The sequence below is a fragment of the Carya illinoinensis genome, chromosome 4 (assembly GCF_018687715.1).
Source record: "Carya illinoinensis cultivar Pawnee chromosome 4, C.illinoinensisPawnee_v1, whole genome shotgun sequence".
Lineage (NCBI taxonomy): Eukaryota > Viridiplantae > Streptophyta > Magnoliopsida > Fagales > Juglandaceae > Carya > Carya illinoinensis.
The window spans coordinates 1,885,738-1,910,498 of NC_056755.1; the positions used below are offsets into that span (position 1 = coordinate 1,885,738).

The window sequence follows — 24,761 nt, forward strand, 5'->3', positions numbered from 1 at the left end:
ATATTTTTTTATATAAAATATTAGTTACAGTAAATCCATCCAACATTCCATATATGAAAATAACTATAACTTTTTTAAACTATAATTTTATTATTTATTTTCCCATATTTTATAGATATGAGATTTTTATAGATTGTACGTGTGAGATTTTTATTTATATAATATGAGATTTCACCATCTATGTACGTATGAGATTATTATATTATAGATTGTTGGATTGTGAAATTAAAAATGAATATGATTGTTAGAGGTTATTGAAAATTATGAAAATAAAATAAAAAATTATTAAAAAATAAAAATAATTAAAGAAATATAAATAATAAAAAATAATAATATTTTATTATTATAAAAAATATAATGGTTAATCCAATATAGATTTTAAGTATTGAATGATTAGCTAAAAGTTAAAAAGTTACATATTCTTCAAATTTTGAATATTAAAATGACCAATCCAATGCCAATACTCTTACCTACTTAATTAAATATTTTGGGAGGTCTATAAATAATTTTATTTTAAAAAATTAACGAGTGCAAACTCAGAACCAATTGTACTGGGAGTGAATATCAATATGGATGCATTTTTATACAAATTAATATTATTGTTATATATTAAATTTTATCATATATAATCATATTTATAATATTGCTCATTTTAAGTATTAGACATATAAAGCCATTTAAAATACATCACATTAATATATATTATTGTGAATATCATAACTTAATATAAAAATTAAGAATATTCTTTTACACAATATTACTGTACAAATTATAAAAATTGGTGTCAAGATCCAATGGACAAGCTTCGAGCCCTATGCAGAGTTCAAAAATCTAGCCTAAGATATGGAAGCTACAGGTAACAAATGCAGCAAAGAATTGCTTATGGAGATTTAGCCTGGAATATAGTCCTACAAAACTCAACCTTTTTAAAAGAAGATAGTGGATTCATCACATTGTCTTATTTGCTTGTCTGACCTGAATCTGTTTTACATGCTTTATAGAGTTGCTAAACTGCTCAAGATGTTTAGGGATCTAGCTCGAGGAGATTGCAGAAATGCAATGTGGAGGTGGTTTCTTTTCATGATATATTATTCCATTTATTTACTTCCATGTCACATGACATACGTCTTAGTTGAAATGGCAATGATAACACCAGATTTAGAAAATAAGAAATTTGGTGGTTTTTTAAGACAAATTTAGTTATTGTTGAACTCAAGATTTCAAGTTTCATGTGATTATAAATCTACACATGGATTTTGATGATAACAAATGAATTCAAAGAATAAAGAAGTCTCAAGCTCAAGTTGTCTACACAATGGAGTCAAGCACATCAAGGAAACAAGCATGAGCAAGAAGGGAACAAGTTCACATTAAAATTATAGAGTAATGTTGTAAATCTCTTCAAAATTCGAAATTAGGATTAATGCTCAAAATTAATATTTTATCATAAAGCATTAAAATACATTTTCCACATGTGCATGAATATTTTTGAAAATTAAATTTGAAAATTTTGAAAGATGATTGATTGTCATCTTTTGCACGTGCATGCCTTGATTAAAGGGTTGAACTTTGAAAATATTAAAGATGATTGATTGTCATCTTTCACATGTGCATGTTTTATTTGAATATTTTCAAAAGTGATTGATGCTTTTTTAGACTTATACAAAAAGTAAAAGATTAGGTTTGAATTTTTTGAAAATGAAAGTGTGCTCATTTTGTCATATGCCAAAAGTAAAAGATTAGGTTTGATTTTTTTGAAAAAGTGAATGATGTTGTCTTTGACAATTGAGAAAGAAGAACCTTTTATTTGAATTCTTTGAAAAAGTGAATGATGTTGTCTTTGACAATTGAAAAAGAAGAACCTTTTATTTGAATTTTTTGAAAAAGTGAATGATGTTGTCTTTGACATGTGAATCTTTTTAAATTTGAATATGAAGTCTCATATGCCTATAAATAGATCATTTGAGAGCTTCACATTCACAACACCAAGAGCATACAACATTCATTCAAAGCTTTCATTCTCTCTTCTCTAAACATTGAGCCTTAATCCTTGTTCATTTTGAGAGATATAGCTTGCGCTGTATTGTTCTTATTTCACTCGTTGAGGAGTGTTTTCTGATAACCTACCCACTATCAGCTTTTGTATCAGAAAAAGGGTGTGTATAACCCTTGTGTGTGTAGAAAGTATTCTACACAGGGAATAGTTGAATCACCACGTGTAAGGTGATTGCAAGTGTAGAGGGTGTTCTACACGGATCCTTTGTAGCGGTGTTGTTCAAAGGTGTAATAGGTTTCTATCTCCACCTGAAGGAGGTTGAATAGTGAATTTGGGAATCCTCAAGGGGTAGCTTGAGGCGAGGACGTAGGCAGTGGGGCCGAACCTCGTTAACATACTGAGTTTGCTTCTCTCTTATCCTTACTCTTTATATTTATTGTTATTTCATATTTTGTTTATATTTTATATTATATATTTGATTTATAATTGTTATTTTTTTTTAATACAACTCAATTCACCCCCCCTCTTGTGTTAGTCATCTGGGCAACAGTTATCTTGAGAAATTAGTATTCCAGTCTCATAACATAATGGAGGATTATAGATGTGCAATGATAAAGACCCAAGATCAAGTAGACAATAGTAGAACACTTGTGCAAACCTAGGAAGCTCCACCATCTGGTATGTTCAAAATTAATTGAGATGCTGTAATGGATAAACACTAGTGCAAATTTGGAGTATGAGTGATAGTCATAGATTGTGATGGTCGAGTTATAGCTACCTGTAGATCTTCAATAAGCCTGTTTCCTTATGCATAATTAGGGGAGTCCATTGCACTACTTAAAATTACACTTGTGTGTATTGAATTAGGGATGCAGAAGGTGGTTTTTGAAGGAGATGCTCTTTTTATAGTTAAGGCCATTAATAGTGTTAATGAGGGATGAAATTCAGATTGTTTGATAATAAGGAATGTCAAAATTCTCTTTTACAGAGGGTCAATGAGTGGTCTATTAGGCATGTTCTTAGGGGCATAAACAATGTAGCACATGCTCTAGCTAATAATGCTTTTATCTGACTATGAGGAGTGCATTATGAGGGGCATAAATAATGCCCTCCCGAAGAGAAGAAGATATCTAAAATCCAAACAAAATTTTGCTTTGGGGTTCGTTTTATTTTGATCATAACCACAGTTTAATTCTAAAAAATAATCAGAATTTTCGAATATACATGACATGTTGAATGGTCAACATAGGCATCTATCTGATTTTGAGAGGCCAAGATGGTCTTGCGTTAATCAAAGTCTTCAAAACTTCAGAAATGATAACGTGTGGCCTTATTTGTATTGCTCAAAATGACCACTCACGTAATTTTTTTTTAATTTATTTTTTATTTAATAATTAAGAAAGCAATTTTTAATATATAGATATTTTTTTTATTTAAATATATTTAAATATAAAAAATGAAAAATAGACTAAAAAATCTCATTTTATGCTAGGTAGCAAGCCTTGTGGTCATTTCTGAATGACAGCCTAACACTACTCTCAAAACTTTATAAACGTGCCTCTCTAAAATGATTAATAAGCTCTGGTTTTTGTATCGATTATGGGGAATTTGTCCGGGCTCGCTCCAAAACATACATCAAATGCCAAAACTAACACTATAATATATTAATAACAAACGTTAAAACCTTTTATTATTGATAGGTCCAATTAATAAAGTAAGATTTGACCCTATCCAAATCTATCACGTAAATAATAGTAATATTAGACATAATCATAAAGTCTATAAATACTGTACAATATTAATAAAATTTATTATTAAAAAATTATTTTTTTAATTTAATTTTTTAAAAATTTAAATAACACTTATATATTTAACTACTGTACATATCATTTTTTCCGTAAATAATAGAGTTTTGACCACCTGTAATAAACCGAGACCGGAAGCATGGGATAAATGCCCACCTCCCAAAAAAGCACAACAGTCTCGCGGTCTTGTCAAATAACACTACCATGTGCTTAATGTGTCTGTATTTATGTGAAGATTATTATATCTCGAATAACTTTAGCCATGCGATCTACCGAAGTTGTACGTTCCATCAATATTTTGATTATTTTACGAAATTCCCGTTTTATGATCCATATGTTCGTTATAGATTATCAATATTGCCATTTTGTCGTCGGTTTTGAATCTTTTGTTCTAATTTTTAAGGTATTTCACGATAAAATATAGTTAGCACCTCGTACAACAACCGATTTTGATTCTTGACAACTGTTTATGCAATTTTCAGAGGCGTTAGAGTCCAATAATACGGTCCAATTCTCCATGTATAGTTATCTATAAAATTAATAATAAATAAAAATAGAAACACGTAATTCAATATATAAGTTTGAATACACGTCATTTGAATTTTGGGAGAGAAATATATATTTGGCGAGTATACAGTTTATTATGATCTCGTATAACTTTCAATACAAACCAAAAAAAAATAAAATTAATAAGATTAAAGAAATGGAAAAAGTTAGGGATCTCGCTTGGGGCTTTGCTCCTCTATTTTTTTAATTTTTTTTATTCAGTAATTAAGAAAATATTATTTAATAATATTATAACTTTTTTAAAAATATTAAAAAATAATATAAAATAAAAAATAGTTTAGTGAAAACTAACAACGGGAGCCCCCAATAGTGGGTGTAGACCCACCTTAAAGAAATTGTAGTCCATGTAATGAGAGCCCCGTTAATTGTATAGAAGTGCCCAAGTTTATAGAGATCCTCTAATTCCCTTTCCTTCTCTAAAATATTGATTCTTATTTCTACTTGTTTTAAGTCACCTTTACATTTATTTTTTAGCTTTATCAATTCATTTTTTTAATATATATTTTTTTTATAGTAGGCTTCCAGTGGACCGTATTCTATTTCATTTTATCCCCCACCAACAAACATCAACCATAATTATTTATTTTATTTTATTTTTTGTTTTGTTTTTTTTTAATTCATGAACTTTCTTAAACGAAATCCAAAATCAAAACCAAACAAAACACGGAGACATCGAAATCGCAACAAACAACAACAAAGAGAAAACCCTACATTCAAGACTAACAGAATTTGTTGAAAATAGATGACTACGGCGGCTTGATCCGATCAACACTCATCTTCGAATAAAATAAAAGGTGAATCCTCCAGGCAAAGTTATGGTGGCATTCAGAGATCTAAAACTTATAGACTTGTTATATTTTTAAGTTGATCTATAAAACAAACTATTCATGTTATTTAAATAATTAGATTTGATTTGTATAATTTAAATTTTAAAATTTATATTTTAAATCCAATTCTGCTTTGCTTATGCAAACTTAGCGGAAGTTTTTTGTTAAAAAAAAATAGGTCAAGAAAAATGATTTATTATTAATTTTCTCATGATGGGGTCATTTTTTATTTTTTTTGACAAAGGGCTGCATGAGACTTGTGTAATTGAGATTTGTATAAATTCTTATTAAAAAATTATATAACTAAAAAATTGAAAATGCATATATATATATATATGGATTTATTCTAAACATGTTATATAAATGTATTTAATTTTTTTCAAATACATCAGTTTGGTATGTTCATGATGAACTTAGCTCTTTTGATGGAATATTGAACCGAACGAAAGAAAAATAATATTTGTAATCATGAAGTGCACGAGTGTTATGCAATTTATTTAAAAAATATGAGTAAATATAAGACTCACATAAACAAAAAATAATTTTTTAATACTAGACCATACTTTTTTTAAAATGATTACGTAATACTTACGCACTTTACAACTATATGTAGCATTACTTAAATTGAAAATATCAATTATTTTTCACGCCTCAAAATTAATGCGAATACAAATGTTTAATACTTTATATTAATTATCCATGGATAGAGTGGATTTATTTAAATTTATCGTGCAAAATACTCCTTCATGTCCTTAATTTTCTTTGACATGACTTTTTTCAATCACATTCGTTTTCATTTCTCTTGAATTATATGCTACATTTTGTTTTAATTAAGAAAAATTTTATAAATTATTATTATCTTATTATATATAATGTGATATATTTATTATTATTAAATATTTATTATTATATGAATCTTAATGATCCAATAATGATAAATATAATATGTCTTATCTAATGAGATTAAAATAAAATATGAGAATGTTGTATAACATTATTTATTAAGTAATATCAGCTAAGAAATATGTCAAAAATAATACTAAAAATTTCTTATATACTTCACAGGCCCGGCCCAGGCCCAGACTCAGGCTCTCAGTATTTTAAAATTTTAAAAAGTTAAAACAATTGAACAAACAATGAAAGTTGAAACCACAGGCGCATCCTTAGGCCTATTGCGACACGGAGTCTCACGTACCGAAACCAAAGCCGAAAGCTTCCCATTCAGCATCAATTTCCTCACATCTATTTATATGTTTCTTCTACTTCTTCTTATTCCTTTTCTTATTCGTAGCGATCAAGTACCTGAACTAACTTTTCCTCGTCTCCTTAGAGATCTACTCACTCTTTTTGCCTGCATAGTTTTCCAGAGAAAATCTTTGAGCCATAGAGAAAGTTAGTCTTCTTCTTCTTATTATTATTGTTTTATTTGTTTTCTCGGGATTTCTAGAATTGCCTTTTGTGGTTTAGTTTCTTCATTTTATGCTGATTTGTGATTTCGTGGTGGATTAGCTTGTTGCGTTTCGTGGAGATGAAGAGATTAAAAGATGACCTTTACGCTGGTCCTTCTCAATTCAAGCGGCCATTCGGTTCTTCGCGTGCGGACTCGTAAGTTTCCTTCTCTCTATCTATCGCTCCGTTTTCTTTCTCTGTAAGCTTTTCTTTTTTCTTTTCCCTCTCTCTTTTTTCATTAGAAATTTGAGTTTTGTATGGTTTGCTAACAATTATTTTATCTGAGGGTGGGTGTGTACAAACATACTTGATCATGTTGGTAGTTATACTGTATTCTGTATTTTTTACCTATAATGTTTTTGCTTTGTGATTTTTCTGTTATGTTGGTTGTTAATTTGCCCGGGGCTTGTTATCTGATTCACTTTAATTAGCTAATATTTGGAGTTAATTGAGACAAATGGCTTCGAGTTTTTGGGAAAAGTTTTCCTGTAAATATTCTTGTGTCGAAATTGACCCAGCCTTAGTAGAAAACCATAAAACATTTGGCCTTTAAAGGGTGCGCGTAGATTGTATATTTGAATGAATTTTTTCCACGTGTAATTACTTAGGTATCTGTGTTAACTATCTGCAATGCAAATTTCTGTATGTAAAGCAATGGGCAATCTCAAATCCCAGGGGTTGGAGGAGGAGGTGGTCTTAGCGGTACCTCGCAGAAACTAACAACTACTGATGCCATGACATATCTTAAGGAAGTGAAGGACATGTTTCAAGACCAGAGGGAAAAATATGAAATGTTCCTTGAGGTCATGAAAGATTTTAAGGCGCAAAGGTAGATGTATTGAATCTATGCATTGTCTTTCATTAAAGGAATTTTGTATCTAAAAGCTAAATTTTAAAGCCGTTGTTTTTGTTTCTTGCAGAACCGACACTGTCGGTGTCATTGCAAGAGTAAAGGAATTATTTAAAGGGCATGATAACTTGATTTTAGGGTTTAACACCTTCTTGCCAAAGGGCTATGAGATAACCATTCATGATGTAGATGAGACTCCTCCACCGAAGAAGACGGTTGAATTTCAAGAAGCTATCAGCTTTGTGAACAAAATAAAGGTGAAAAAATGGTTTTTTATGTGGAATTTCAGCTGCAAATGTTGGTTCCTTGCAGATTAATGACGAATTTAATTCATGCAGAAACGCTTTCAAAATGATGAACATGTGTATAAAACATTCCTGGACGTTCTGAATATGTACCGGAAGGAGCACAAAGACATAAGTGAGGTTTACAATGAGGTAACTATACATTCTGGCTCTGGTTGTTGTTTGCATCTCTGCTTTTTTGAAGAGTTAGTAATTTTAGTGTTCTTAATGGGTTTTATTTTATCCATTTACAGGTTGCCACACTTTTTGACAATCATTCGGATTTGCTTGATGAATTCACAAGATTTCTTCCAGATTCTGCACATAATGCTCCACGTCTCCAAAACTCATTTCTGCGTATCAATGAGCGGAGCTCATCCACACCAACCGTGCGGCAAATGCATATGGACAAGGTTGTTTTTTATGTCTTTCTTTCCTTTCCCTTTCCCTTTTTTTTTTTTTTCTTTTATATCTTCTCACAGATTCTTAACAGTGAGCAAAAATACTACTATTTTTTTTTTCAGCAACGTATTCGACGGGATAGGATTATTACTTCCCATGTCAATGGTGATCTTAGTGTTGATAATCCTGAGCTGGCCGATGACAAAGCAATGGTAAAAATGCACAAGGAGCAGAGGAAACGTGCTGAAAAGGACAGTAAAGATAGGAGTAACGGTGATCAGGATGAAAGAGACCCCGATCATGATAATAATAGGGACTTCGCCTCGCAGCGTTTCGGTGACAAAAGAAAATCAGCCAGAAAAATTGAAGGATTTGGAATGAGTGCAAACTATGCTTCCTATGAGGACAGAGGTACTTTAAAGAGTGAGTCAGTAATGCTGTTTGATTGGACAGTCACAGCTACCACCACATATAATTTTATGCATTTTAATTGTTGTCAATTTGTTACACTTTGCATAATATGCTTGTTATATATACTGCATTTTCTTTAATTAATAATCGATCGTCGTTATTTTGGCTAGCATAGGCTGTACTAGTCAATGTCAAAATCCATTTGATACTTCTCTTTAAAAAGTTATGCAGAAAGAAATATCCCCTAACATCCATTCCAAAAAAAAAAAAAAAAGAGTAACCATTATGCTTAAGCAGAGGTGTGTGCAAACTTATGTGACAGCTGTTTAGACGTAGCCAATTCATAGGGGCTTTATGTTGATTATCCTTAACATGCGAAAGAAATTTCTTTCATGTCATCCAGAATGGGTTTGTTATTACTTTGTTTTTTCTTGCTGAGTTTCTTGTAACTTCACTGGGGATTTTTTTTTATTTATGTGAGGGGAGGAAATATTTGTTAATCTGATTTAATATGATATTTAATAGGGATTTTGAAACACTAAGAAATTTTATTTAATAATTGAGAGTAAGTTATTAAAGGTATCAGCTGTTCCTAAAATTTAGCTATTAGTGGTATAGTCATATGTATGTCAGCTTCATGATTTTTTTTTTTTTTTTTTAATTTTTGTATCTTACTTTTCATTCCAGATACGTGCAACCAAGGATTCATTTTCTGTGACAAAGTTAAGGAGAAATTGGGAAGTTCAGATGACTACCAGGCATTTTTGAAGTGCCTTAATATTTATAGCGAAGGAATAATTAAAAGGAGTGATTTACAAATTCTGGTATGTCTTACACTTTTTTTTATAAGCAAATCTGGTATGTCTTACGGTTTTCTGCAATTATTCTGGTCGTTTAAAACCACTTAGGCACATAATTCACTGTGGTTTGTCCTGGGAGATGCTATCCCATCTTTTTTTACACACCATCCCAAATTGATTTCGCCTTGAATGATTCCCCCAATGCTGAGCCAAATACTCTATAGGAAGTGATGATACCCCATAGCCAAGGATTCATAGCTGCCAATGTTATTCACTACTCCAACTGATACTAGTTCGGACTTGGCCAAATTTATTTCAATCCTGAGACAAACTCAAAGCATGTCATTAAACTATGCAAAGTAATTGGGTGTCTCTTTTTGTATTTTTTTTTGTTCATTTTTGTTCACTTTACCGAAATGTTAACTGTCTAGCAGCATAAATAGGCGTAAAATGCCGAAATGTCAGATAATGTCCCACCCAATCGGTGTAGCTTTCCTACATCTTTCTTAGACTACTTATAAACAAATTCTCTTCTAGACAATCGCATACTATGTAATGCTCAGTAAATCAAACTGTTAAATCCAGCATGACTTATTTTTCTGTTTTTGCATTTCTCAGAGTATATCAACCACTACCCAATGGAAAATGTTTTGTTCATCTAGAATTTTAAAAATTATGTTGCCAGAAACTATAGAAGGATTAAATTAATTTGGTGTATACCAACATGTTTTGTACTTGAGTAATAGAGTAGAAGATTGCTCTTATATGTTTGACAATCTACAATTGTGTTGCTGAACTAAAGTTCTCACATTTTTTTTCTAATTCGTGTATGTAGAGATGAGCTTTGGGCCAAACTGTTGGTGAATGTCTGTATAAGCATAAAGCTATTGTTTTGTGAAATAACTGCCATCTCCTCTCATTCTAGTTTGAAATCAGATAGATTGAAATTTTCTGGCAAGTTAATGAAAAATGCAATTGTCACTTCTTTGAATTCATGTTGGTTCAATATTTGTCAATATCAGGTGACTGATTTACTTGGAAAATATCCGGATCTTATGGATGGGTTTAATGATTTACTGGACCGCGGTGAGAATATTGGTAATTGTTGAATATTGCCATTAGTTAAGTTCTTGTCTCTTGGTTCCTTATTTATGAGGTTTTTTCTGATCAGTATTTTCTTTGCAGATGGGTTTCTTGCTGGTGTTATTGGTAAAAGTACGTAAAACGACTTATTTTTCCTTATTTCTTTGCCATATTACTGAAGATTTCATTATTTTCTTGGCACCTTCCAATATTTGTGTTTAGAGGATTATGTTAATATTTTAAATGACTTAATTTAATCTGCTAGATGATTATTTTCAAAGAATTTTGAGTTTTTCTTAAAAAAAATTTAAGCTCTGATGTAGCTGAACTGTTGATTGCAGAATCATTGTCTAATGATGGCCATCTTCCCAGATCACTAAAGGTAGAGGACAGGGATAAAGAGCATAAGCGTGAAACTGATGGAGCTAAAGAAAAGGAAAGATATAGAGAGAAGTATATGTATAAATCCATTCAAGAGCTTGACCTCTCCACTTGTGAGCGTTGTACTCCCAGCTACAGGCTTCTGCCAGATGATGTATGAGTTTATTTCGTATCTATGCTTCCTAATAGACATTATCAAGTTACTTCCTTAATGGTGCCTAACTCTTTGGTACTTATCAATTTCCAGTATCCAATACCATTTGCAAGTCAGAGGTCAGAGCTTGGTGCTCAAGTATTGAATGATCATTGGGTATCGGTGACTTCCGGAAGTGAGGACTACTCTTTTAAACATATGCGCAGAAATCAGTATGAAGAAAGCCTATTCAGATGTGAAGATGATAGGTAAAAGGACTTGATTCTGGATCTTGATCATTCCTGGATTTCTTTTTTTTTTTTCTTTTTTCTTTTTTCTTTTTTTTTTCTCTAAATGTATAATTCAGTGTTTTTGTCTATTATATTTGTGGTGGCATTTGAGTTTTACGGTGCTTACTTATTAATATAGATAACTAGTAGTTTGAGGATAAGGTTTTGAGATCTGAAGTAGTTCTTCACTTAACTTATATATTGCATTATCTGGGTTTTGCAATTACTGGATATTGTTTTTGACCTTTCCAAGGACGGAACTTTGATAATGATTTTTTCCCAAATTCTCTGGCATGTAATGATGGTATCTTGTTTCTCCCATTAAATTTAGATTTGAGCTGGACATGTTGTTAGAGTCTGTCAGCTCAGCTGCTAAACGTGTGGAGGAATTGTTGAACCGTGTCAATGAAAATGACATCAATTTGGAGACTCCTTTCCGTATTGAAGATCACTTCACAGGTTTGTATCTTACTTCCTACCGTTTGAGCTTTATCCTTCAGTTTGTTTCTAACTCCCTTGGCCCTTTTCACTCATTACAGCTCTAAATCTAAGGTGTATTGAACGTTTATATGGTGACCATGGGCTTGATGTAGTGGATATATTGCGAAAAAATCCCACTGTTGCACTACCTGTCATACTAACCCGCCTAAAGCAGAAACAAGGGGAGTGGACATGCTGCCGCACTGATTTTAACAAGGTTTGGGCTGAAATCTATGCCAAAAACCACTACAAGTCACTTGATCACCGCAGCTTCTATTTCAAGCAACAAGATTCGAAGAACTTGAGCACAAAATGTGAGTGAGCTTTGATACCAAGAAATCTTCTGTTGCAAATGTTACATTTTTATATAATGGGATTGCTTATATTTTTTTCTTCTTATAACTTGTTGCATTGGCTTTCCTAGTCTAATAGCTCCTCGTTTTTTAATACACAGCTTTGGTAGCTGAGATCAAGGAATTGAGGGAGACAAAGCAAAAAGAGGATGATTTTCTTCTGGCTATTGCTGCTGGAAACAGGCAACTTGTAGTTACACATCTGGATTTTGAATACTCTGATATCAGCATTCATGAAGACTTGTATAAACTTGTCCAATACTCATGTGAAGAGGTTTGCTCAACAAAAGAACAGGTGAATAAAGTAATGAGGCTTTGGACGACCTTCTTAGAGCCAATATTAGGTGTTCCTTCTCGGCCTCATGACATAGAGGGTACTGAAGATGTTGGACAATCTAAGCTTCATCCTATGAATTGTACTGTGTCGAGCATAGGAGAAAGTGATGGAAGTCCTGGTGGTGATGCCGTTATGATGAATTCTAAGCAACCAAAAGCTGGTAGTAATGAGATGGAAAGCACTTTGTCAGAACTAGCAAAATTTTGTGGGACCATGGCAAATGGGGACTTGGCTAAAGAAAATAATTATCTCAACGCCAATAATTTCCGTAGAGATGATGCTGATTGTAATACTCTTTGGCCAGTCAAAGAGCAGAAGGATAAAAATGTGACTGATAAAACGTCAGGATTAACTGCACAAATTGCCTCTGGTGAACAAATAGCCAAATCTAATGCATCTTTTGCAACTGGAGCAGAAATTAGTCATGGAAAAACCAGCTTGGAGGTGACTCCAGGTCTGTATTTATTCGTTAATTCCAAAGTTCATATCTTTCACTCGACTATGGTATTTGATTGATTTGGCCCAGTTATTTTTGGGAATTTTTTGCTTGATTTAGTTATATGATACAGAGATTCTCTCTCTCTCTCTCTCTCTCTCTCTCTCTCTCTCTTGAATTCCAAGGTTGTGGTGCAACTCCACCCAGACTACTTCACGCTGTCATTCAAGACGACCTTGTATCCAAAGCTAATGCTGTTGTTGTACCTTCATCTGAGGTATGAGTTGTTTACTGTCTTGGATTTTCTTGCCTCAGCCAAAGCATATTGCATCGTTAATATATATAATATATACATATATATTTTCTGCTGACATTTAAGAGGGTGCTTGTTTATCGGTTATCATATGTTCGTATGCCTCTCTTTGGTGCTTCAGGGAGATGCTGGTCCCAAACTCGTTTTATTGACAAATGGATTGATTAGCGAAGGCACCAATCTCAACAGATCTCATGAAGCATCTACTAGACCCTCTAAAATTGAGAAAGAAGAGGGCGAGTTATCACCTAGTGGTGATTTTAAGGAGGATAATTTTGTTGTCTTTGGAGAATCTATTGAACTGGCTCTGCATAAGGCTAAAAAAAGTAGGCAATACCAGGCTGGGAAGGGAGAAGAGATAAATTGTCAGGATGCTGGAGGAGAAAATGATGGAGACGGTGAAAACAGTGAAAATGCTTCTGAGGCTGGTGAAGATGCCTCAGGCAGTGAGTCTGGTGGTGATGAGTGTTCCAGAGATGAGCATGAAGAGGAGGAAGATGTTGATCATGATGATGCTGATGGTAAGGCAGAGAGTGAAGGTGAGGCAGAGGGGATGGTTGGTGGACATGTTGCTGGAGGGGATGGCAAGCTGCCATTTTCAGAACGGTTTCTTTTGTCTGTGAAGCCTCTCTCAAAGCATGTGCCTGAGGCATTTCTTGACAAAGAAAGAATAGATTCTGGAGTTTTTTATGGAAACGACAACTTTTATGTACTTTTCAGGCTTCATCAAGTAAGAAATCTTTATTATTTAATGTTCATTGTTAGTATTTGTTTATTTTTTCAGCGTGTTTGAGGCTGCTTATCCACTTTGAATTGACCAGGTACTGTATGAAAGGATTTTATTGGCAAAAATGAATTCGACAGCTGCTGAAATGAAATGGAAAATTTCAAATGATGCTAGTTCACCAAATCTCTATTCCAGGTACTCTAATGCTACATCTTTAGTTCTATTTAAAGAGTTCTTCTACTCATTATCCTTACCCCACACACCTGCTTAGTATAAAAAATAAAAAATAAAGGCAGGTGCGTGGTGTAGGGATAATGAGTAGAATTTTTCTTATTTAAATTGTTAATGCTCACGCATAATAATTTTGGCTGCATTATACACGTGTTCTGCAGATTTATGAGTGCACTGTACAATTTGCTTGATGGATCTGCCGAAAATGCAAAGTTTGAGGATGAATGCCGAGCTATCATTGGAAACCATTCATATGTGTTATTCACATTGGACAAGTTAATCTATAAATTAGTCAAACAGGTTTGTCACTTCTCTTTCGACTTCGTTCGTTGGTAACAGCAAAGGGTCTGAATTGTTGTTCTTGCTGCAGCTTCAAACTGTTGCGACTGATGAGGTAGACAATAAGCTTCTTCAATTATACGACTACGAAAAATCCCGGAAGCCTGGGAAGTTAATTGATTCTGTATATTACGAAAATGCACGTGTCCTCCTTCATGAGGAAAATGTATATCGTTTGGCATGTGTAAGTCCTTTGTGCTTAACCCCCTATCTCCCCCTCCCGCCCGCCAAAAAAGAAATATTAATTGCACCCAGTAGGATTTGCTTCAATTCATCGACTATGGTTTTGCATATATATGATTTTTTTGTCCTTTCTGCAGTCCTCTGCCACCTCCCGGCTGTCCATCCAGCTGATGGACAGTGGGAGTCAAAAGCCTGAGGTGTTTGCAGTTTCCATGGATCCTAATTTTGCAGTTTATCTGCATAACGATTATCTGTCAGTATTTCCTGGGAAAAAGGAGCCACGTGGCATTATGCTGCAAAGGTAGTAATCTTGAATTTCAGATTTTACACAATTCAGTAATCTATCTTTTCATTGCTCCTATGAAACTAATGAAAGGGTACCGATATTGTTTTGGGTTCTCAAATGAGATCCTGTTGAAAAAACTTTTTTATGTTGTCTAGGATCGAGGGGTAACTTGCTGCTTACTATTGATATTTGCATAAATAAGGGTGTAACTTGTTGCATATTGTTTTATGCAGAAACAAGCAAACAGATGCGAGCGTAGATGAATATTTTGCTTCATGCATGGCCATGGAAGGTACCCATACAGTCAGTGGTTTGGAGTGTAAGATAGCTTGCAATTCGTCAAAGGTAATACATGGAAATAGCACCACTGACAAAGACTCCAGTTTATATATCTTGCGTGTCACTTGATATTGCTCTATTTTAATGTTACATTGCTTTTTTATGTTTGCTTCAAAATGATCACTAGGCAGAAATAAGTATTTCAAGCTGTCTTCCTAAGGAAAAAGAAGTGTATTGCAGGCTGTTATGATTTGAAATAGGAAGTCTATTGAAGTAAGAGTGAACATTTTTAAAAGTGATTGGAATCATTAATATCTAGGTAGGTTACAACAGGATATTTAGAGGCGGTTCCATAGGAAAAATTTTGTCTGATTCTTCCTTTTTACAACTGAAGAGATTATGTGCCTTATGTATATGCACGTGCAGTTTGCTTCTGCTGGTTTTCACTTTTCATATTTATTATCACATGGCAGATCTCCTATGTTCTGGACACAGAGGATCTCTTCTTCCGACCTAGAAGGAATAGAAGAAACTCATCTAGAGGCACGTCTTTGACCCGTGCCGAGGCAAGAGTACAACGGTTCCACAGATTCTTGTCATCATCATAGCAGTCTTTTATGTTCCACTTGGACACTCGAGGTAGACATCGAGATTGCACTGCTTAACTCTGGCAGAGTTAACTTTTGGGTGCTTTTGAACATACTACTTGGAGACTCATCCTGCTTTTGTTTGTTTTAGGTCATTGGTGTGATGAAACCCAGACAAAGCTTCTTTGGGGAACATCATTCTTGTACACTTATTTGCCAAATGACAATTGAAGGGAATGGCTCGGGAAATGGAGTATGTCGTGAGGTCAAATGTGAGATTTAAGCCAATGTAAATAGCGTTGATGCACAAGTACAAATCATGTTATTGCTCTTTTTTTTGTAGATAGGAACACTTCTTCCGTAAGAAATAGCAAAATTCACATTTCATATGATAACCATGGGCCTAGAGGTGGATACAAGATATGTGGAAATAGCAAAAATCTTTCAGCTTTGTGACCCGGTTAATTATTATTATTATTATTATTATTTGGAAATTAGAATTATAACTCATAAAATCTTGTTTTAAAACTTGCTCTATTATCTCAATGCCAAGACAGCTGTAGCTGTCTTGGCATCAGGAGGCCATAAAAGGTATCATTGATGGGTCTTTCTCAGTAATAATTCGCATCTCTTGTTACATTGTTGCAATTTACATTGCTAGATGATTTAAATAATTTTATTTAAAGGATTGATATGATAAGTTATTAAAAATAGAAATATTATATTTTCATGACATAATTTGATTTAAAAGATAAATTTAAATATTTGAATCTTATAAATCAAGTCTTATCATTCAAGTGACGTTGATGGTGTGTTGTATATACAATACCATCTTGAAAATAGAATAACGCTTAAATATATATTACATAAGTTGATGTAATTGAAGATAGAAAAAACTACCAGATTTACTATTTGGAAATGCCTCAATAGATTACTTATTTTTTGAGACTTGTTATAATTATAAAAGAAATTAAAATAAATGTACTTTTTTTTATCATTGTGGGACTTGTTTTAATGATATGAAATAACTCATTTGTTTATCTAAAATATTTCATTTCATCATTATAATTTTTATAAAATTTCATACAAAATATAATAAATAATTTAATTTTTTTAAAATCTTTAAATAACACTAATATTAAAAAATTATATTATAATAAAATTTTATCTAAATTTTTTAAAAATATTTCATCTTATTTTATCTTATCTTTTAACTAAACGGATTAAAGGTCCGCAAGAAGATTGTTTTAAAAATAATAATAATAATAATTATTATTATTATGTACGATTTGAATTGGTTCAGATTTTTCTTTTGTGTTTGCGTCAAACACGATAGAGCATGCAGAGAGTTTGGGCCGCAACCACCAGCAACAAGGACCCACCAACCAAAAGACGGTAGTAATAAGGAACAAGTTAGAGGCCGCGGGGCCCAAGCCCTGATTGTGCTAATCGGATTTGTGATATCTAGCCGTCCACGTGTCCTCGTATACACGAACAGCCTCCTCGACTGGGAGGCTTCCACGTTCGGCATGCCTCTTTTTTCACGCCATTTCTGCCTGGCCAGCAACTTAGATTAATAGCGTAACAGGCTAACTACGATGCTCCTATATTACTAAAAGGCCCTTACCACCTGCAGCTTACATCGGATAGATTTCAAGGGCATTATGGTAAAATGGTAGCGTCGAAAAAATAGAAGAGTGAGGGAGAGAGCGCAAAGAGAGGGCTTCTGTAATATCCACTCCCTCCCTATCCCTCCCACCTCTGTCTCCTTCTCTAGTCAAATCAGTTCAGTTCATTTCGTTCCAATTCAATTCCATTCTACTCTCTTTCTCTGTCTGTCTCTCTCTTTGAGATACATCAAATTAGGGTTTTTGCCAATCCATTTCATTGTTCTTCTTCGACACAAATTCAATGGGTTCCGAATCAATTTCCGCCTCTCCCGCCCCTGTTGTTCTCCCCAAAGAACTCAGCAAGAAAAAGAGGGTATATTTCAAAAACCTGTGCGTGTGTGTTTGTGTGTGTGTGTGTGTGGTAATGATGCTCTGTTTGGTTGCCTAGAAAATGCCGTGAAAGAGAGAAGATATTATTACTTTTATTTTTATTTTTTACGGTATCTTATCATTTCATTTCGTGTTCATGTTCCTTTGTATTCCGGCAACGAAATTGAAGGTTAATCGCGTGTCTTTAATTATGTGCCTGAATTTTTCTCGTTTCTGCAGACGAACAAGAAACTGAAGCAGAGCAAGCTCGATGTTAGGCGTGAGCAGTGGCTTTCTCAAGGTTCGCCTTTGATCTCTTATTTCTCCTCAAATAGTTCGGTTTTGTAATTGTTAAGAAATCTTTCTTTATTCTATGCTTTTAATCACGATTCGAATGCACCGATCTAATTTGTTATTTGAGTAAAAAATACGTTTGCGGTATGTTCGTTCCTGAAGAATTGGTGTGAAAACGGAACTTTTCTTTTCTCCTTATCCCCCTACAAATAGTTGAGTTAATGAATTGTTTGTTATTCCCTCTCTCTCTCTCTGAGCGATGTATCTTTCCTTGTATGAAAGAATTAATATTTTATAGAGCATAGTTGTGTGGATCTCACTTCAATAATAAAAAATGCGAGTAATGTATCATGCAGATAGCTATCATGAATTGAGTATCTGCTATGAAATCCATGAGAAATTCTCCTGTGCTCTGGTTTGTTGTTAAAGACTTAAAAGTGTGTATAAAATGAATAAAATCTTCAGGTTATAGATTGTTGTGTTTTTGGATCCAATGATTTCTTGATTGCACTATTGGCTTGAATGATATGAGTTCTTCTCTCTCGCTCTCTCTCTATTTAAACACCAAGAACATGACTTTCCACTAGTTGTTTTCCTGGCACTAGTTTTGTGTTTCAATGTATACGTTGACTAGAGACTAGACAAATTTCCAAAATCCAGGCATGAGAGGATGGCTGTTTCATGTATTTGTGATTTACATGGTTTGGTATGTAGGAGATACTGTGGATGTAGATGAATGATAGAGGGAAAAAGATTGGCAGTATAACTTTTGGGATATAGCATTGACAAAATAGTTTTATATGCTTGTTATTCTTTAAAACGTTAAGAGTGAGGTGGTCTCTTTAGGTATTCACACCAGCGTTTGACAGGGTTTTGTCTTAATAGATGTATGAGATACCGAATCCTAACAGCATCAGGTTTCATAATTCTGAGTTTTGTTTCCTTTCTTCTCTCTAATTTCTCCATCAAATAGAGGATCAAGTTTTGTCTCAAACAACTTTTGCTATAGCCTTAATTCAGGAGAGACAGGATTGGTCATAATTTCTCATGCAGTGTCCTGTGAAGCTTTTCTACTTCTATTGATCATAAGCTCAGTCCTAGATCTGAAACAAAATAGTGATTTTATGATCTTTCTTTCATGTTTTCAGGAGACGAATGTGTGATAAAGATAGGATTTGAGAATTAGCTAGGCAAAACGGATTAAACTGAAATTATTACTTCATATGTTCATAATGAAATTGGGGTTGTATTGCAGTTAAGAACAAAGGATGCAAAGTGGATTCAACTGGGAGGGGTGAGTCTCACCCATCAGCCATGCGAACGGCCAATGTGCAGAGTGGATCTCTGAACAATCTGGGAATAAGGTCAAGAAAAGAGGACAATGAGGGCTCCGGCATCCATAGAAGTGATTTGGAGTCCCTGTTGAACAGCCCAATTGGAAGCAGTTTGGATCACAATGATTCAAGGAAGAGTCTAGGTCACAGCAGCAGCAACAGCAGCACGAGCAGTCGATGTTACTCTGGAAGCACCAGCGAGGTAGAAGAGGATGATGGATGCCTGGACGACTGGGAGGCTGTTGCAGATGCTTTGAATGTGAATGATAATCAGCATGAACCAATTCCAGATTCTATCGACAACCCTGGAACTAGGATTCAATCTGAAAATACTGGAGTATTTAGCAGTAATCATGAAACGAAATTGTTGAAAGAAGAGGGCAGGAAAGCTGTATCTGAAACAGGTGGGAATTGTCGAGCATGGAGACCTGATGATGCTTTCCGTCCGCAGGGTTTGCCCACTCTCTCCAAGCAGCACACTTTTCCAATGAATTCAGAGTGGCATCGTGGCAGTGGAGCCATCGCATTGGCATGGCAAAGCATCAAGCCCGAGCCTTCTTCATGTCCCATCTGCTATGAGGATTTAGATATCACAGACTCCAGTTTTCTGCCATGTTCGTGTGGATTTCGGCTATGCCTTTTCTGTCACAAAAGGATTCTTGAGGCAGATGGGCGATGCCCAGGCTGCAGGAAGCAGTATGATCATATAAATGCTGATATGTGCTTCAGTGAAGGGGTCCCTCCTTTCCAAGTTCCTCGTTCTCGCAGCTTGAGTACTAGACCTTAGAAGACTGTTTCTCTTCTCAGAAAGATCATGTACATGCTCTCTCTCTCTCTCTCTCTCTCTCTCTGAGGTCGTAGTCACGTTTCTTTGATAGGGTTTTGAAACATCCCAAGTAGTGAACTGGACTTTTATGGAGTGAGTGATTTTTACGTGTATTCTGTTTTGTGTATGTTGATGTAGAAAATATATGAGGTTAATGCGAATACATTGATGGGGGGTTGGTACAGAGACATCGAAAATATAACAATCAAGTATGATTAATACTTTTGCTTCACGTTTCCTATACTGTTTATGTGTTTTCTTCAGTTTTGACTTGAAAAAAAGTTAGTTTTCTTCTTTATGTTACCGTCAACGCGATGTCTGACCGTTGCAACACCTCCTTTTTTTAATACACACGCTGCTAGAGATGTTGTGGATTGCGATGACAATTAGAGATGAAGGAAACCCAAGGGAGGGAAGGAATAGATTAGTAGGGAGATGTCAAGAGAAAGAGAGGGAGGAGGGGTTCATCGCAGGCGAGCCGACGACGTGCTCGTGGTGCCATCGACGGAGCGGCACTAGCTTGTAGGGAGGCTTGCTGCGGAGTCACGGGAGGGGACGGCGCAAATGGGTTGTGGGGGAAAGGAAAAGGGGAAGACTGGACTAAATTTTAAGACCAAACTTTTTATTCTTAATCTAAAAATAACATTTTTTGTCATAAAATAAAATGATGAGTTTTAATAAATATCTCGTAAGAGAATAGAGTCATCTAAATAAAGATAGTTTTTAATATAAAATAAATTAATGAATATTAAATAATATTCTTAAAAAAATAAAATCATTTAAATAAAATAATTTTTTAAAACTATATTATTTTTGGAGTTTCAAAATATAAAGAAGCTTACATGAGAATTAGATTTTGTTCAATAACAATACAAATACCTCGATTAGAATGATTTTGAACTTTTTCTGCTTGGCCACTGAGATTGCTCATATGAGAATTTTGAGTTTTAAAATTAAATATTAAAATATTATATTTTATTATTATTATTGTTTTGAGATTTGAAAAAGTAGGAAAAAAAATTAAATTATTTATTATATTTTGTATGGAGATTTAGGAAAGTTGTAATGATGATATAAGAATTTTGTGTTTGAGATGAAAATTATTTGTAGCCAAACAGTACAAATAGAAGATTTCAAAATTCTTGTCTTAATTTAAAAATTATTTGCTAGATTTAAAATAAAGATATTAGATTTAAGAAAAAATTATATTTATTATCTCCACACACCACAATATTTTTTATCTTACCAAATGCATGGTATATGGATGATAAGTGGAAGAATTCAATTATTTTAAGAAGAATAAAACTAAAAAAAATTTAAAACAAATAAAATAAGTGCGGTATGTGTGTGAGGATGATGAGTAGCAAAGCTCGAGATTTAAAATGATTTTTTATAAAGAAATGTTATTCGTCATCTTCACACCTCACATTAATATTTGATTTGTTATTTTTGTCATCGATGTGTAAACACACATATTTATACGTCTATATATATATTTAAATAAAATGACAAAAATGACAAATCACATATTGGTATATAGTGTAGGAGATGATGAGTTGAATTTTTTTTCTATAATTCATTATGCCTACTTATTAAAGTAATTTCTTTGTTTAGAAAACAAAAAAATTATGTAAAATTAAAAATCGTTTATATCCATAGATGTAATTTTTTTTTTTTAAAGATCGTATCTATTCCATTTAATTAATTTAGAAAAATTTACTATGTTTCTACATTTTCATTAATTCATACAGGACAATCTACTATATCTTTAAAATATTGCCGCACGAGCTTTGAAAAATGAATAGATCATCCATCTTAGTCCAGAAATAAATCAACTCGGACAATAGCATTAAAAACTTAAAAGAAATTGAACGCCTCACTATCAGTCCCGTTAATGAAACAACGGCCTAAACCCTTAAAATCTTTTCTTATCAAACTTCCCAATATTGTAATTATGTAACTAGATAAAACATTGACTTGCATGAATCTCTCACTTCTTTTAATTTTGTACTATGTTTATTTTAACTTTTGTAGATCCATGACTTAGTTTTATGTGCCCTTTTTGGTTCTTGTTATCTCATTTCTCATTTTTTATCAATCTTATTTCTCAACGGGGCACGTGCATTGTACGTTGTCCCTTACTAGTGTGTGTATGTATATATATATATATAGAATTTTCCATATATATATATTATAACTTGTCCAAAGCACGCGGTCACAGCTCATGCGGCCATGCCTGCCTACAATGATGAATTTAGAGGGAATGAATGTAAATAACGCGTAAATGGAAGGAATCTGTACAGGGGCAGAGCATGTGGTCACATGTCTTACTTCAATGGAGGAGGAGGAGGAATGGGAAGTTGGACTAATCAACGCCCTTGGAGAAGCTCACCCAACCGAGTTGAAAATTTAATAGTCCAACTGGCAGAAATGATAAAGAAAATTCCTAGAATTTACCCATTCGTTCAGCCATACATTCCCACCACAACCGCGTTCTGCTTCTGTCATCATATATGTAGACCAGAAGCGTTAGCCTGTCTCTTGCCTTCTTCTTTTCCACTTCTTGACCATTTCAAGTTTTGTGTCTATCCTATAGATCATATACAGCCCCAGGTTTCTCCTTCTAGTTTCACACTTTCACTTGCATTTCATCCATTGTCTGGGTTTTTTTAAGGTTTATATTCCATCATAAGAAATAGAGCAACCCAGTTGATATTTATTTTGATAATGTTTCTTCCTAGAGCTATTTATGCTTTGACCATTCTGGTTTCCACGCTTCTATCGTCTGGCAGTGCAATTCGATCATTTCCGACCAAGCCGACATGTGTTGGAGAAGAATCACACGGCGGATTTGGCATGTCTATTCAATTCTCTGAGGCACCAGAGTACCAAAACGAACCCAAATGCGCTGCCCTGGCAAGAGAGAGTATGCTCTCTGTCTGTGACCCTTCACTTGTTCACATCGCCATGGCTATCGATTTTCAGTACTTGAGAGGCTCTGTCGCGGCTGTACATTCAATTCTCAAACACACTTCTTGCCCTGAAAATATATTCTTTCATTTCATTGCTTCTGATTCTAGCTTGGTGAATATAGCAGAGCTTACTCGGATTGTACGGACGACGTTCCCTTCCGTGAGTTACAAAGTTTACATCTTCAAGGAAAGTACAGTCCAGAGTCGAATATCATCTTCCATTCGTCAGGCTCTTGATAGCCCATTAAACTATGCAAGAAGCTACTTGGCCGACATAATTGAACCCTGCGTTGAACGTGTAATTTATCTAGATTCCGATGTCATTGTTGTCGACGACATCCAGAAGCTGTGGGGGATTCCTCTGACTGGGTCAAGAACAATTGGGGCTCCCGAATACTGTCGTGCAAACTTCACCAGGTACTTCTCTGATGAGTTTTGGTCCGACCCTGATTTAGCCAAGGTTGTTGAAGGGAAAACACCTTGTTATTTCAACACGGGTGTGATGGTGATGGATTTGGTGAGATGGAGAGAGGGCGACTACACAAGAAAGATTGAGAAATGGATGGAAATTCAGAAAGAGAGGAGGATCTATGAGTTGGGTTCTCTTCCGCCATTTTTGTTGGTTTTTGGTGGAGATATCGAGGCAATTGATCATAGGTGGAATCAGCATGGGCTTGGTGGGGACAATGTTGTGAGTAATTGCAGGTCTTTGCATCCAGGTCCTGTGAGTTTGCTGCACTGGAGCGGCAAGGGGAAGCCATGGGCTAGGCTTGATGGGAGGACACCTTGCCCAGTTGATTATCTTTGGGCTCCTTATGATCTGTACAAACCCCAACCCCACAGACCATCCTCAGCACCATCATCATCCAAAGTAAAAACAACAGTGACTCACACATTCTTCTAGTACAGTATAATGCGATTCTTTAAATTCTTTATACGATCAATATATGATATTCATTTATGTATATACAGAACCAGCAAACTCGGCGGAAATTTTGTATCGGATTTTTTTTTTTTCAATGGTTTTTGGTTGAGAACAAATTTGGCAGTGAGTTGTCTCATGTAATGGAAGAACCCCATACTTCAGTGTAGCTTCTTAAAAGCAGAAAACATGTTATCTGTAAAGTTTAAACAGCACAATATACGTTCGTGACAAATCTAGGACCAGCGGGGTACTAGTTGAACTTTAGTCCAAATGCATGGCTCTACAAATCACAAACTTATTAAAAACTGCTTCTTTAACCATTAAGTTTAAAAAAGAAGAAGTTAAATTGGTAGAAACTCTCGGACAATTTATCAATGGCTTAGGCATTTCCCCCTAAAAAACAAACGTATTACACATCAACCTTTAAGAGCATCCTCATTGAGTATATCGGCTAAAATTTGAATTATTTGTATAAAAAAGACCCAAATTAGATTCGGCAAATCTAAAATATTTTAGATTTTTGTTATAGTAATTGGCTAAATATGTAAAACCACTTTCATTATCTACAAATTAAAATATTACTTTCGCACTCCTACACTTTC

At 34.2% G+C, this 24,761-nt stretch overlaps 3 protein-coding genes across 6 annotated transcripts; all 3 read left to right on the forward strand.

Moving 5' to 3' along the window:
• Positions 1-6,329: 6,329 nt before the first annotated feature.
• LOC122307350 (paired amphipathic helix protein Sin3-like 2) lies at positions 6,330-16,294 on the forward strand. 4 transcript variants are annotated; one of them, XM_043120194.1, is made up of 24 exons: positions 6,330-6,587; positions 6,705-6,800; positions 7,297-7,473; positions 7,565-7,751; positions 7,833-7,931; positions 8,033-8,191; positions 8,303-8,603; positions 9,279-9,415; positions 10,414-10,489; positions 10,577-10,606; positions 10,816-11,009; positions 11,103-11,257; positions 11,610-11,737; positions 11,818-12,072; positions 12,213-12,902; positions 13,070-13,161; positions 13,319-13,927; positions 14,019-14,119; positions 14,317-14,455; positions 14,526-14,678; positions 14,815-14,978; positions 15,197-15,308; positions 15,716-15,881; positions 15,981-16,294. In XM_043120194.1, exons 2-23 carry the CDS (start codon positions 6,724-6,726, stop codon positions 15,848-15,850), a joined length of 4,170 nt encoding a protein of 1,389 aa, XP_042976128.1. In that variant the 5' UTR covers positions 6,330-6,587; positions 6,705-6,723; the 3' UTR covers positions 15,851-15,881; positions 15,981-16,294. The 4 variants fall into 4 exon arrangements, with proteins under 4 accessions (XP_042976128.1, XP_042976130.1, XP_042976131.1 ...); XM_043120196.1 differs by having other exon boundaries at positions 10,414-10,477; XM_043120197.1 differs by having other exon boundaries at positions 7,320-7,473.
• Positions 16,295-17,525: 1,231 nt separating this feature from the next.
• Positions 17,526-20,494, forward strand: LOC122308152. The gene is made up of 3 exons (XM_043121341.1): positions 17,526-17,812; positions 18,049-18,109; positions 19,358-20,494. The coding sequence occupies exons 1-3, from the start codon at positions 17,741-17,743 to the stop codon at positions 20,221-20,223; spliced, it is 999 nt and encodes a 332-aa protein (XP_042977275.1). The 5' UTR covers positions 17,526-17,740; the 3' UTR covers positions 20,224-20,494.
• Positions 20,495-22,569: 2,075 nt separating this feature from the next.
• LOC122307959 (probable galacturonosyltransferase-like 10) lies at positions 22,570-24,359 on the forward strand. The gene has a single exon (XM_043121092.1). The coding sequence runs from the start codon at positions 22,990-22,992 to the stop codon at positions 24,136-24,138; it is 1,149 nt and encodes a 382-aa protein (XP_042977026.1). The 5' UTR covers positions 22,570-22,989; the 3' UTR covers positions 24,139-24,359.
• Positions 24,360-24,761: the final 402 nt, after the last annotated feature.

What these genes read in the sequence shown, in the direction of transcription:
- LOC122307350 (XM_043120194.1), top strand. Translation starts at nt 6,724, where the DNA reads ATGAAGAGATTAAAAGATGACCTTTACGCTGGTCCTTCTCAATTCAAG. An exon ending in TAAGTGAGGTTTACAATGAG is followed by an intron (nt 7,932 to 8,032) that starts GTAACTATACAT and finishes ATCCATTTACAG; the next exon opens with GTTGCCACACTTTTTGACAA. An exon ending in TAGCTTGCAATTCGTCAAAG is followed by an intron (nt 15,309 to 15,715) that starts GTAATACATGGA and finishes ATCACATGGCAG; the next exon opens with ATCTCCTATGTTCTGGACAC.
- LOC122308152 (XM_043121341.1), top strand. Translation starts at nt 17,741, where the DNA reads ATGGGTTCCGAATCAATTTCCGCCTCTCCCGCCCCTGTTGTTCTCCCC. An exon ending in AACTCAGCAAGAAAAAGAGG is followed by an intron (nt 17,813 to 18,048) that starts GTATATTTCAAA and finishes TCGTTTCTGCAG; the next exon opens with ACGAACAAGAAACTGAAGCA. An exon ending in TGAGCAGTGGCTTTCTCAAG is followed by an intron (nt 18,110 to 19,357) that starts GTTCGCCTTTGA and finishes GTTGTATTGCAG; the next exon opens with TTAAGAACAAAGGATGCAAA.
- LOC122307959 (XM_043121092.1), top strand. Translation starts at nt 22,990, where the DNA reads ATGTTTCTTCCTAGAGCTATTTATGCTTTGACCATTCTGGTTTCCACG.